At 40.5% G+C, this 15247-nt stretch overlaps 1 protein-coding gene across 5 annotated transcripts in view; it reads left to right on the top strand.

Annotated features, from left to right (window-relative positions):
• Nucleotides 1-260: 260 nt before the first annotated feature.
• LOC128684864 (uncharacterized) overlaps nt 261-15247 on the top strand; it is a 38489-nt gene continuing 23502 nt past the window's right edge. The window contains exons 1-4 of one of the 5 annotated variants that reach the window (XM_053771175.2): nt 299-352; nt 3181-3254; nt 4993-5146; nt 12662-12879. In XM_053771175.2, the coding sequence (XP_053627150.1) occupies nt 5055-5146; nt 12662-12879 (310 nt within the window). In that variant the 5' untranslated portion in view covers nt 299-352; nt 3181-3254; nt 4993-5054. Of the gene's footprint in view, nt 353-561; nt 581-3180; nt 3255-4992; nt 5147-12661; nt 12880-15247 lie in introns of those variants that run through there. The other 4 variants (XM_053771174.2, XM_053771176.2, XM_053771177.2 and 1 more) reach the window with 4 other exon arrangements.

The following is a 15247-nucleotide window of genomic DNA, read 5'->3' as shown; positions in this document are numbered from 1 at the left end:
GAAATATAAATATTATTATTATTATTATTATTATTATTATTATTATTATTATTATTATTATTATTATTATTATTATTATTATTATTATTATTATTATTATTCACTTATATACTTATTTGCTTATTTTATATTTACTTATTTAGTTTACATACTTATTTTCTTATTTAGTTTACATACTTATTTACTTACTTATTAGTTACTCTTACTTTAATGTACTTGAAAAAATAGACATGATTATTATTATTATTAATATTAGGTATGTAGTGAGTTACGTCAAGTGACGTTGTGTTGTTTGGGCGTCAAATACAAAGTTTGTTTACATGAGTGAGTGAGGTTGTTGTTGTTGCTTCTAGTAAGTTTATTTAGGTACAGGTACACATAAATACAGTTACATATATTATCATATATAGCAGCATATGTGTAGATTACCTTGGATAACCCAAAAATGTCAGAGTTCAGTTTAATATGTTTATTATGCACCCCATACCCATCCTGTGGGCGGTAGTCAAAAGATTACAGAGGTACATAATTGGTCCAGGGACTGGACTCCAAAGTTTTGATAGCTGAGCAAGTTACAAAGGTAATGAACTAGATCTGGTCATAATCATGACCAAGTTACAAAGGTAATGAGCTCCAGGTAGAGCTGGTCACACTCATGAATAATTGCAAAGGTAATGAATCATAAACACATTAATCATGAGAATTTACAAAGGTAATGAGCTCCAGGTAGAGCTGGTCAAAATCATGACAAGTTTCAAAGGTAATGAATGATAAACACGTTATCACATGATTACAATCATAGACAAATTACAGAGTAATGAGCAGTAAACAAACATAGTAGGGAATTCATCCATTGCCCCAACAACAGATGTTGCTAGGTGCCTGTCTCTCCTCGGCAGACAGCCATTGCAAACAGCAGCAAGTTGCCCCGGGATATGCTGCTTGCACGAGCACCATCGACCCTCCCCAAGAGGTCCAAGAAGCCAGTGACTCCGTTAGCAGCCCGATGGAGAGCTGTCCTAGGGACATGGCAACGTCCTGGTGGACGGCAAAAAATGTCAGAGTAGTGACTTATATCCCCTGGGGGTTGTTGTTGCAGTCACATTGTTGGTTAGGTACTTTACTTAGCACCTTCACGGTTATAAATAAGTTGTAGGAGTATCTTACGTAATTAATTAATGTTTTTTGTCCAATTCGGTGTCTAGTGAGGCTCAAGTCTGTCGCCACGTATGATGCTCTTCATTATATTAAGATTTTGTTGGGATTTTTAACTCCGGAAGGTTAGCCTCACAGGATAACCCAAAGAAGTCAGTGCATCATCGAGGATTGTCTTAATTTTATTGTGGTCTTTCAATCTTGTCCCCCAGGATGCGACCCACACCAGTTGACTAACACCCAGGTACCTACTTACTGCTAGGTGAACAGGGACAGCAGGTGTCTCCATGCCGGGGATTGAACCATGGACAGTGGTAGGCAAGAGCATTGCCTACCAGGTTATTTAGGTACATGTACACATAAGTACAATTATCACAAATAGTGTAAATTACCTAGGATAATGCAAAAAAATCAGACAGTGAATTGTTTCCATTGGGTTCCTTTCCTTGGATCAAATCTAATAATTTTCCATTCCTTAAGACATTATGACTACACTACTCTATGTATGATCCTTGTGGGTTTAGCGCTCCCTCATGTAATAAATTATTCAGTCTGTCACTCTCATCTGCCAGATAATCGTTGTTTTATAGTATTCTGTTTTATTGTGGAGTGATGTGATGCTGCAGGACTCTTGATCTAAGGAAACTGAGTTGCTTTCCTCTCCCTTGGACCACAAGACTCAGGTAACCCTCTTGTACCTACTTACTGCTAGATGAACATGGGCTTGCCAGTACATCATGTTTTAAAAATTTGATCCAAGGAATTTGATCAAGCCTGCCCTTCCTACATTCAAATCTGATTGCCTGTCATTGACGTGTCTATCATTGTCAAGCACAAACTCCTACTGTATGCAGATGACAGTGCCCTGTTAGTGTCAGGTAAAGACCCACAAGATATAACTAATGTTTTAACTCTGGAACTGGAGTCCTGCAGCAAATGATTAGTAGACAACAAACTATCATTACACCTCGGGAAAACTGAAGCCATTCTCTTTGGCATGAAACATAAACTGAGAAGGGTAAATAATTTTAATGTCCAGTGTAATGGGGAGCCCATCACTTTGGTTTCATCAGTAAAATATCTGGGAATTCCCTTTGACCCATGCATGTCAGGAGAATTGATAAGGAACAGTGTAGTAAAGAAAGCGAATGCCAGACTGAAGTTCCTGTATAGACAAGCACAGTGTCTACCAACTGAGGCTCGCAGGACCCTATGTCTAGCCCTTATACAATGCCATATGGATTACGCTTGCTCTTCATGGTACTCTGCCTTGACAAAAAATCTGAAAAATAGACTGCAAATCACCGAGAACAAAATCGTAAGATTCATCCTGGGGCTGGGACCAAGAGAACATGTAGGCCAGGATGAATTACAGCAGTTGGATATGCTGAATGTTGAAGACAGAGTAAAACAACTGAAGCTAAATCATGTTTATAAAATTGCTCACAGTGTCCAGAATATCTTGCTATTAATTTTGTCAAGGTTGGGAACCAAAGCAATCATAGTACTAGGGGGAGAGAGCACAACTTTGTAGTACCCACAGTCAGTGGCCAGGCTTCAAACACCTTTTATTGTACAGCAATAAAGGAATGGAACAGATACCCGCACATGTCAAAGTCAGTCATAGCATGAACCAGTTCAAGAAGAGTGCCAAAAGGTGTCTGATGAATGTAGCTACAGAAAGGGAGGGGAATGATTTATTATTTTTTAGCTAACAGTCGTGTAATTTTACCTTATTCCTAGTAATGACCCTTGTATTGTAGATAGTCTTAATGACTCTTGTGTAGTAGATAGTCTTTTTAGTATGATAATAAGATGTTATCTTCGTTATAGAATAATAAGAAAATATTATAACCTTTATATTATAATAATAAGGTAAAAGGAACCCAGTGGAAATAAGTCACTCTGTCTGGCTTTTTTCGGTTATCCTAGGTTCTCTACACATATGCTGCTATGCATGATAATCTGTGTAACTGTATTTGTGTATACCTGAATAAACTTACTTACTTGCCTTCCATTTCCCAGGTGCTGCACGACCTCTGTGGGTTTGATGCTCTTCCATGATGTTACCTTGTATGATGGAATAAGAGACAAATACAGTAAGATAATTAAGATTCCCTGGGATTTTTAACCCAGAGGGTTAGCCATCCTGGATAACCCAAGAAAGTCAGTGCATCATTGAGGGCTGTGTCTTATTTCCATTGGGGTCCTTCAATCTTGTCCCCCCAGAATGCAACCCACACCATTCAACTAATGCCTCATTTGCCCAAAATGCTCTACATAACAAGGGGCTTTTTATATAGTAGTATGTCATTGATGTCATTTAGGCCTGTATAAGTTGTGTATGTACCTGTAGAAATAAAGATCATCATCATCATCAATAATCATCATCAATCATCATCAGTCATCATCAGTCATCATCAGTCATCATCAGTCATCATCAATCATCATCAGTCATCATCAGTCATCATCAGTCATCATCAATCATCATCAATCATCATCAATCATCATCAATCATCATCAATCATCATCATCATCATCATCATCATCATCATCATCATCATCATCATCATCATCATCATCATCATCATCATCATCATCATCATCATCATCATCATCATCATCATCATCATCATCATCATCATCATCATCATCATCATCATCATCATCATCATCATCATTATCATCATCATCAATACTACTACTACTACCACTACGACTACTTACTGCTAGGTGAACGGGGACAGCAAGTGTAAGGAAACATGCCCAACATTTCCATCCTTACTTGGGATTGAACAATGGAAACTCAGTGTGTGAGGCAAGTGCTCTACCAATTGAGCCACAGAGCACTGTCGACACGGTTGGCAAAAGCATCCACAAAAGATCGCATTATATTGCATTTGTGTCTCATTTACCATCATGTCAGTGTTTTATATTATTTCTCCAAGTTTATGTGATTTTAATCTTTATTCTGATAGAACCCTATTATTTTAAAACTTTTCTAGATAAGAGAGAGAGATAAGATAAGATTTCGTTCGGATTTTTAACCCCGGAGGGTTAGCCACCCAGGATAACCCAAGAAAGTCAGTGCGTCATCGAGGACTGTCTAACTTATTTCCATTGGGGTCCTTAATCTTGTCCCCCAGGATGCGACCCACACCAGTCGACTAACACCCAGGTACCTATTTGCTGCTAGGTGAACAGGACAATAGGTGTAAGGAAACGTGTTGGAATTTCCACCCGCCGGGAATCGAACCCGGGCCCTCCGTGTGTGAAGCGGGAGCTTTAGCCACCAGACCACCAGACCACCATCTAGTTGTTAAAAACAATTGAGTATCATGCCTATTGAATTATAATACTTCATTATGTCTAAGCTATTAATAGCATGCATCAGTTTGGAAGTAAATATGGTAGTTCAGCCACAGCATTCTTATCATTCAATTGATACTCGTGTATTTTTTTTGTGTGTGTGTTATGCATATATCTCCTCTTGTAGGGAAATTACCATGGGCCTCATGGTGATCTTATTTTGTGGATAAATTTTATTAGGCCAGATTGTTATACTGTAGTAGATAATACATAAGACTGGCTTCCCATTAGTCTGATCCCTCTTTGGTGAGATGAGGCAATTAAGTTAGTGATTAAATATAATTACAAGTAATTTTGGCTTTATTTTGATAGTAGCTGATTGACATTTTTATATTTTACAAATAAAATCTCAAAGTAATAAACTATAGTAAATCAATGTGTTAGAATTACGTACTGTGATTTTCAGCTGCCATAGTAAAAAAAAAGTCCACAGTGTGTACTTTTAGTAATATGCATATAATTTTTCAGATTTAGATACGTAATAGTATACAGCCATTCCTGTTAGTCAACCAAGTCTTGTTACAAGCAACATGGACATTGACAAGATAAAAATACCCTCTGGGATGTTGTCCAATGATACAGTCTTCCACATGGATTATGATGATATGATGGAAAAGATAAGGTATAGTGTCCCTCTGTTTTGATGTCATAGTAAAACTGTTATACTTTTTTTTCATGCTTCATTCAAGAGGAGTGGGTATCTTGATACTGGTAAAGGACTCTTTGATATGAGGAATTGGAACTACCCTCTGCTTCCTTCAATCAAATCTTATTGTCTTTCATTCACCAAAAACTGTATGACCTTTGTGGGTTTAGCACTTCCATAAGAAAATAATGATAATATAATTCTGATTTTTTTCAGTTTTATATACAGCTTTAACTTGTGATTTTTTCAGTTTTATATACAGCTTTAACTGTGATTTTTTCAGTTTTATATACAGCTTTAACTTGTGATTTTTTCAGTTTTATATACAGCTTTAACTTGTGATTTTTTCAGTTTTATATACAGCTTTAACTTGTGATTTTTTCAGTTTTATATACAGCTTCAACTTTTATCTCTTATCACTGCCTTCACAATGTGGTATTAAGAGATACTAAAAATAAATTTGCATGATTATCAAATGTATTTACAGTATTCTTTACAAGTGTGAGACTTCCTTTTCTTTTTTAGAATAAGTATTACCCCAGTAATTTAATTGAAATATTATAAAACTATTAATTTAAGCTCTAAATTTTTCATTTGAGGTTAACATAAAATAAATGAACATAAATGTCTTCAAGCTGGCACTGGACAAGCACCTAAAGTCGGTACCTGACCAGCTGGGCTGTGGCTCGTACGTTGGATTGCGTGCAGCCAGCAGTAACAGCCTGGTTGATCAGGCTCTGATCCACCAGGAGGCCTGGTCACAGACCGGGCTGCGGGGGCGTTGACCCCCCTCAACTCTCTTCAGGTAAACTCCAGGTAATGCAGAATAGTGAACATTAACCCTTTGAGGGTCGACAGGCCCTCTCCGAAACTCGTTCTCAGGGTCGGCCAAATTTCAAAAAAAAAAAAAAAATTATTTTTTCTTATGAAAAAATAGAGTATTTTTTTCTAAACATTATAGGCTAAACAAAAAAATTTTAGCGTCAATACTTACCGAGATATGGAGGTGTGAAATTTGCCAAAATTGAACAACATATGGTAACATCGCCGACTGCCGTCACCCGGTATTTTTCTATTTACTTTTTTATGTACTATTTTCAATTTTTTTTTCAATTTTTCTTTTTCTGAGTAACTTTTATGGCCTCTGAGGCCAACATGATCAGTATTTTGTAAGTTATTTCTTTTTCAATACTACACAATAAGGGCGTAAACACTGTTGTCATTATTTTGTTTACAGAAAATATTTACACAAACAAACAATATGAAATGTTGTTTATTACTATTTTTCTATATTTTATATACACATATACAGTCACAGGACATGTTTCTAGAAGTTCTGCAGCCTGTGGAACTCTTTGAAACATGGTGTCATGCACAGTGGAGTTTTGCACTCCTCACACATAAAACGAGTGTCTCTGCGTTGTCGTGGGCGTTTTTTTGTATGTGAACAGACGTAACACCTCTTCTGAGCCTTTTTCTTCAAAGCAGTAGCAGGCAGTTTTACCAGGAAGTGATCACCATGCTTCAGACGAGCAGGTAGTTGTTGATAATTTGGTGGGCGGTCAATTGCAGGTGCATTTCCTTGGTACTTGAATACTATTTGTCTGATGACAGACAAACAGAATTCGCCGTACTGTGGTTTGTTTCTGGTGCTCATCTTATACATATTATAAGCATTGAGCATGGAAATGTCCAGAAGATGGAAAAACAGTTTGATGTACCACTTATAACTCTTGCGAACACAATCAGCAAACCCAATCTGCATGTCACATTTGTCCACTGAACGCATGTTGAAGGTGTAATCAATCACAGCTGCAGGTTTTAGAATGGGTTCATTTCTCTCTCTATGCTGCCTGCCACTGTCTGCCATTTCATTAGGGTGAATTGATGACAACAGTGTGACATCTCGTTTGTCATGGCACCGAAATGCCATGATGTCATTGGCAGCAAACGCCTGCACCTCACCTCTGCGAGTGCCAGCATCAAACCTGGGCATATGTTTTCGATTTGCACGCACTGTGCCACACACATCTGTCATGTTCACTCGCAAAAAATCACTGAGTGAGGGGCTTGTGTACCAGTTATCTGTATATAATATATGCCCCTTACCAAGGTATGGTTCTATCATTGTTCGAACCACATCACCTGAGATGCCCAATAACTTCCTGGTATTTTGCAATGTATAACTTCCAGTGTACACAATAATATCCAATACCAGACCACTGTAACAATCACAAAGCACAAACAACTTTATACCAAAGCGTTTCCTCTTGCTTGGTATGTACTGCTTGAAAGAGAGTCTTCCTTTGAACAGAATCAAAGACTCGTCAATTACAAGCTTCCTGAAGGGATAAAAATGAGTACTGAATTTCTGTTTCAGATACACAAACACATTCCTAATCTTATATAACCTGTCAGTTCTGTCAGGCCTGGTTTTATCTGAGAAGTGAAGCATACGTAACATTAGCACAAATCGATTCACTGGCATTATATCACTGAAACCTGGTGTTGCAATCAGGGGGTCTGTTGACCAGTATGATTTCACTTTGTGCTTATACACATGTGGCATAAGCATTATTGTGGCAAAGAAAAGATACATCTCAGCCACAGTTGCCTCCTTCCATTGGTGTAGACGTGATTTTGGTGAAAGTATTGTGTTTGCCATGGTGTACTCGTAGTATGTGTTGCTTTCCATGACAATACTTTTCATCAGTGGTTCGTCAAAGAATAACTCGAAACATTCCAGTTCAGTGGCATTGTTCCCAAGTGCACAAGATGGCCGTATTCCACTTTGGCTGCCATCAAACTGGTGGGGATTTGGAACAAAATTGACAGCTTCCTGCCAATCCCAGGTGCGGTCTGCTGGTGGGTACTGGACAATGACAGGTGGTTGTGGTTGTGGAGGTTGTGGTTGTGGAGGCTGGTGTGGTGGGGGAGTGGGGGATGGTGGCCTTTGTTCTAGATCAGCTGAAGCAGCGGCGTGGCTGGCAGCGTGGGTGGCAGCATGGCCCACTGCTGGTGCCTCACCGCCGGCACCACTACCACCACGCACATTTTCCATCCCAATTGCAACAGTATCTTCGTCATTTTCACTGTCTGTTCCTGTTGTACAGCCACGGGATGTACTCCGAGATACACTCCTTCCCCTTGGTATAACATATGGCACACTTCCAGAGCGCATATATCGTCGTATATACTGACGCTTCACTGGGGAATATTGCACTTCACTATCACTACTGGAACTAGTTTGAAGAGCTTGTAGTTCATATTCACTATCACTATCATCACCCATGCTCTCATCTGAGTCTGGGATTTGGGAAAATAGAAGTTTCCTCTTGGGTTCTGGAACAACTGAACGTGAACACGAGGGCCCAGCACCAGAGGTGGAAGGCTGAGGGTCGTCTGGGTTTTCTTCACTATTACCGATATTATGGTCATTAGTTTCGGTCAAAACCTCACTAAAACCACGAAACTCATCTTCACTGGCACTTCCATCACTATTAGAACTGTCACTGGGGAACAAAAGTGTCCCAATTCGCCGAGGAGTGAGGAGCTTCTTACCGCGAGGCATGGTGGACATTGTTTACTAAGAGGGCATTCCCACAATGCACCACTGGGTCCCAGATTTTTTTTCTACCGCGCACACTGACCACGCAGACCCATTCTCTCACACCTAGGCCTATCAGCCTTTTCGCGCGAGATTTGAGGCCGCTAGAATTTATGCGTACTAGTACGTCAAAAACCCCTACGCGTAAGACGTACTAGTACGACGAAAACCCTCAAAGGGTTAATGTTAACAAGAGGAAAAGAAGTTGGAATATACAGATCTGGAGAAATGATGAATAAAAATTTGATAAAAAAAAAAAAAGATGCTCATAGTAGGTTTACAGATACAATAGTAGCTTTTTGAAGATCCCATAATATTGAGTTAATGTCCAGGAGTGGGCAGTGTGCCTATTGGAAAAAATGGAAGTGAATGGTTAGAAAGGGAATTCGGGTTTCTGAGATTAACCCTTAAACGGTCCAAGCGTATATATACGTTTTTTCAACATCTGAAAGTATGTAAAAAAATGTAGATCTTTTTTTTCCGTTTTACATGTGAAAATGTGTAAAAAAAAACTTTTTTCTACATTTTTTTTTTTTGTTATATTTGAAAAAACGTAAAAAAAAGTAGATCTACTTTTGTAGCACTACGAATTTGAACGTCGATCTGTTTGGACCGTTTAAGGGTTAAGGAATATATTTAATATTTGTTAAATATTTTTAATTCATATTATTTGGCTTGTATGTAACAGAACTAGAAGTTAAAAGATATTAAATTGACTACTGTCAAATGACACTCCAAAAGTAAACCTGGAGGATGTTCTGAGGGTCAACATCCCAGCGGCCCAGTCCATGACCAGGCCTCATGGTGGATCAGGGCCTGATCAACCAGGATGTTGCTGCTGGCCGCATGCAAACTGACATACAAACCACAGCCTGGCTGGTCAGGTACTGACTTTAGGTGCATGTTTAGCTCCCTGTTGAAGACAGCTAGGGGTCTGTTAATAATTCCCCTTATGAATGCTGGGAGGCAGTTGAACAGGAGTAACATGTATAATAATGTGGCCCAATAATGGCGCGGCAACAAGGAGCACTCACCCATTTGACTATAAGCACAGAAATACGTATCTTAATCTTAAAATAATGATTCCTAACTAGTCACAAGTTTGCCTGTGATACTCCAATATAAAAACTACGTATTATGCCAAAACAAAAGCATTCACATTGCTAAACTCACAAACTAGTATTTAGTCACTTAGTATTTAGTCAACTTACTCCACAATTTGCAATAATTTAGGGTTAAGAATTAATCTAAGTTTGCCCGAAATGCCTAGCCATGCTAGGTGTTCTAGTGGCCCCCTCTGTAATTAGTATTTTATTACATGCAAACCACACAATAACCAAAATCTGTAAACCCCGCATTGTAATCCTTATAGAGAATAAACTTTGATTTGATTTGATGAGTCACCACATGGAGAAGACCCGAGCCAGGACCTGACTTGGCAAACCTACCTGTACCCGGAATAATTAGACATGTGGTTTGGAGGTACTAAAAGGATAATTGAGAGAGCTGTAAAAAATGTACAGGTATACCAGGAATGAAGGTTGCCTTAAAAAATAAGATAAGCAAAGTAAACAGAAACAGTCAATTTATGTTGCTGTATTGATTTTGAAGTACTGTATCTACTTGGCTTTTAAAAAAGGTGAGCATTATGAACATTGCTAAACTCTTCAGGAAGGTGCCTTGATACTGGTGAGAGTTTTTGAGCCAAGGTATTGGAGCCACCCTCCCCTTGGATCAAAACTGATTACCTCTCATTCCCCATTGGGTTGTAGTGTTTCCCTATTAATGTAAGAGTAATAATAGTACAGTAAGGCCATACTTTACAGTGCTTCACTTTACAGTATTTTGCTAATGCAGCAGTTTTCAGTTATACCAATTCTTCATTTGTTTAGACATTTTGCAATAAATATTTTAACCTCTCACTATAAGCTAAGGACAAAAGTATTTTAAGGTAAGTAATGTGTGTACTGTATATGCATTTTTTAGGCCTAGCTCTGTTGTTGTTGTTGGGGTTTATGGGGCCACTGACAGCATACGCCGTATCAAGCCCTGCCTTCCAGCGCTCAGATGAGGAACCTCGACCAAAGTGGAAGGATGTTGAATAACTGTGTATTATCTATCCCTAATGTGCTCTGAAGCCAGCAAAAATGCGCAGATACAGGCCAAGATCTCCTGATGGTCTGGAGGGTCAGACCCCTCCCGATTGAGAAGAGGTAGGGTTAAAGATTGCACCCCAAATTTGCGCAAGGCCGCACAGAGAATAGTCCGTGCAGAGTGGTAACTTGGGCACCACAGTAGGAAGTGTGCCACCATCTTGGGCAGTGAGGCATATCACGGGCAGTACGGAGAGTCCATCATCCGAAGGCGGTGCAGATGAACTGCCAGTCGTGAGTGCCCAACCCTGAGGCAAGTTAGTGCAACATCCAGCAAGTGACTGGGATGGCAAGCCCAAGGGCAGGTGCCATTGAAAGATCGGCAGTGGCGTCATAAGGGAAGGCCACCCCTGGTGACACCATAGTGCCTCTAAAGAAGGTGACACTAATGCCCAAAACAGTTCTGCAGCAACATAAGAGAAAAATCCTTTGTTTCTATATAGCCTATTATACAGAGTACAAATAGGCCTGTATAGATAAAATCAATGACACCATACGAAAAACTGTGATAAATCGATAATTTGATTTACAATATTTTGGAAAAAACTCTTAATATGCAAGAATTAAATATGCAAGAATGAGCTTATGCTTGAAATACCAAGACTAAGGAGGCACCTGCAAGCTGCAGATGTTGATCTTGAAAAAGTTAAGGACTGGACTGCAGTGGATGCACTAATATTCATAACTGAATGGGATTTCATTGAATCTCTTCCAACTCTCACACACTGCCTGAGGTTGTTCTTTACTATATGTGTTTCTGTGGCTTCTTGTGACAGTGAATCAATCCAGAATCTCTGACTTAGCAATGTTATCTGTAGAAAATGGGTCAATTGACAGCACTGATTTTGATGACGTGATAGATGATTTTGCAGGATTGAAGGCAAGATGTTACCTGTATTCAAGGTCAAATCAGAACTAGTGTTTCTCTGATACTGCAATGTTTTTCTTTATTTTTCAAGTTTTTTTGCATTGTTGAAGATGAATAAATGTAGGATCTGTTGCCTGTACCCAAAGTGGTATTTGAGTTTATGTTTCCTCAATATTACTACAATTATTTATTTTATCATTAATGAAGTTGAGAAGTATTCTCCTGTTCGGTTTATGGCCCTTAAATGTTCTCCTTGGTAAACATCAGTCATTGGGCATGCAGTAGTGACATAACTGGAGTTTACTTCCCCCATCCCCTGCCCTTGGATTTCATGGGGGTGACACCAAAGATGCCGCCCCAGGTGACACCAACCCTAGCAATGCCACTGAAGATCGGACAGAGCTCAGTGCTGAAGAAGAGAGGGAGCATACCGGATCTTCCTGCCATCAGTGGCAGATTTCCTTCCTAGCTCTGTTGCTGACTTAATGTATGAGTGTAAACATGTCATCAAGTTTTTGAAAGGAATAAAAAGGCTATGTTTCACTTGACAGCAATTTTCACAGGAGAAGCCCAGAACCTAACCTAACCTGGATAAACAGGGCCCTCCTGTAATAAAAATAAACATTGCCATATAAGAAACTGATAATTTTTAAAAACTTTCTAATCGTCTTTTTTTTTTTTTTTTTTTTTTTTTTTTTTTTTTTTTTTTATCACAACCATTAACTTTTTATCTATAAATTGTTTACATTATGAAGTAAGTCTTCGGTTTTATTGCTTTGATTCTTTGTAATGTTAGGAGTTTTATGTTTGTATGCAAAAGTGTATTAATAGTTTTTGTAGGAGTATAGGTACATTTTTTCCAGAAATTTAATGCAGCAAAAGGAGGAACTTCAGAATGAAATTGATGAAACCGCTCTGGAGGCTGATGCATGGCAGCAAATTCTGGCCTGCTCAACCATTACAGAGCTTGAAGAACTTCGAGCATCCCTTCCCTCCATTGCTACCATGACAGTACCGCAGCATAACCTTCTACAAGATTACCACAAAATTTCAACAGAATTGCAGGCTCTTGCTTTTCTGGGTATGCATTTCATAAGTTTTTTTGTATGTGTGTGTGTGTGAGAGAGAGAGAGTTATATGGGGAATGATGGGATAGAATTTTTTGGTAATTGCTTTGATGTTATAACTACAGAAGCTATTAGATAATATCCTTGAAGTTGTTGATGAGTTTTGACTATTTTCCACTCCTCAAGAAATGGGGTGCTTGATGAAATGAAGGGCCCTTGATACAAGAATATAGAGCTATCCTCCTCTTTCTTTTTATCAAATTTATTATCATTCATTCCATAGGTGCTTCATGATCCTTAAGAGTGTGCTGTTTCCACATGAATATATCAAACTCTCATTCATGTTTATAGTCAGAGTTTCTCATATTTTCTTGCTATATTTGGGAGGTCTTAGAGTGTTAATTTCCTTAGAGGGTAAGGTGATCAAATGGGGCCCTTTGCCACCTGCCATACCCAAGGTTCACTGCCAGGTGCTGGCATCTCCCTTTAGCTCCCATGAACTGCAGAGGGCACTTTCCCAACTTTCTTCACACTCTTCTCCAGGGGAGGACAACTTACCCTATTCATTTATACTATATCTACCTCCCTCCTGTACAGAAGCTATGCTGGAGGTTTTCAATACCAGCTGGTATACGGGTGTCTTCCCTGATATGTGGAAGCGCTCTTCTGATTCCGATTTTAAAGCCGGGCAAGGATGATACCCAACTGAGCTCTTACCGGCCCATTGCTTTATTGCCCTGCTTGGGTAAGGTGCTGGAATGACTGGTGGCTACTCATCTCTCTTGGTGGACTGAGGAACATGGCCTCCTGCCTGATAACCAGAGTGGCTTCCGAGAAGGTCGATCCACCCTCGACCCTTTGCTTCAATTTACACAGCTCGTGCACACTTCAATTGAATGCCGGAAGTTCCTTTTGGCTGTATTTTTGGACCTACGCAGAGCATTTGACTCTGCATCACACACAGCAATTGTTTTCAAGCTGGCCTGCATGGGGTTGACAGGAGCTCCCCTCTGCTGGATGCGCAACTTTTTGCAAGGGAGGACCTTTCATGTAGCAGTGGGTGGCGCTTTGTCCTCACCCCATCCTGTATACTGGGGAGTGCCCCAGGGATCTGCTCTTAGCCCACTCCTTTTCTCTGTCTTATTGTTGGATCTCCCTTCCATCCAGGGAATGCATACCCTGGTATATGCAGATGATGTGGCCCTTATGTGCAGTGCCCCGGCTTTACTGACAGCGCAGGAAACACTTCAGGGTGCCCTGCAACGCTTAACATCATGGGCCACCACCTGGGGTTTGGAGGTTAGTGACACTAAGTCCAAGCTCTTATGCTTTACTAAACACCGACTCCCCATTCTTCCATCAGTCTCATTGAACCAGACGCCAATCCCTTTGGTCTCCTCTCATCGTTGGTTGGGAGTCACCTTAGATGCACCATTCATGACATGGAAGAAACACATAGTGGCCCTCCACCTCTCGTGTGCACGTCGCATTTCACTTATGCGCCGGATCTCTGGCACCAAGTGGGAGGCGGATCGAGACCTTCTCTATAGGTTCTATGCAGCTATGGTTTGCAGCAACCTCACTTATGCAAGTGAGGTGTATGGCTCGGCTTCTTCCTCCTCTCTTCATCGCTTAGACATTCTCCAGAATTCAGCCATCCGTAATATGCTGGGGGCATTCCCCTCCACCCCTATCGCAGCCTTGGAGGCAGAGTCGGGGATAGTCCCTCTCTCGTCGGTGAGGACAGTGAGGAACTGTTTACGACTCCATCATATGGCCTCTCTGCCTTGTACTCACCCCTTTGCTTCTCTTCACAGATGTGGGAGACAGCCTCTGTCCCCCAGCCTTCTTTTGTAGCCAGGGCCCAGCATTCCCTGACCTGCCTTACACTTCCTGCACTTGTGATGACTCACTCCCCTCTCCACTCTCCGGCACCCCCCCTGGCTGGACCTGACACGATACATTCACCTGGATTGGCACTACAGGAACAGGGAACCCCCTCAGTTAGTTGCATTTCTATTTGAAGAGTTTCACTCTGTTACATATGGCTCTTCATTCTCCGTCTACACGGATGGCTCGGCACGGTCCTCCCCCCCTTCTACATCATCTGCGGCCTTCTTCGCTAATCTCTCCCTTTGTCAAAATTGGCGGTTGGGCCCTGCTCATTCTGTTCTGGCAGGGGAGCTCTTCACCATTCACCAGGCTCTGGCTTTTGTCCTAAATCACATTCCCCCACAACCATTGGTTCTCTTCTCTGATTCCCAACCTTCCCTGGCACTTTTGTGCTCTGCCCATCCACGGTCACTGCACGTCCTCATTCATCGGACACAGTCTCTCCTCCTGCGCTTCTTGCGGAGCCCATGTTGGAGCATCTCCCTTCAG

Source organism: Cherax quadricarinatus, chromosome 5 (assembly GCF_038502225.1).
Source record: "Cherax quadricarinatus isolate ZL_2023a chromosome 5, ASM3850222v1, whole genome shotgun sequence".
Taxonomy (NCBI): Eukaryota; Metazoa; Arthropoda; class Malacostraca; order Decapoda; family Parastacidae; genus Cherax; species Cherax quadricarinatus.
The sequence above is the reverse complement of the archived record's forward strand: the minus strand, read 5'-3'. Positions and strand labels throughout refer to the sequence as shown.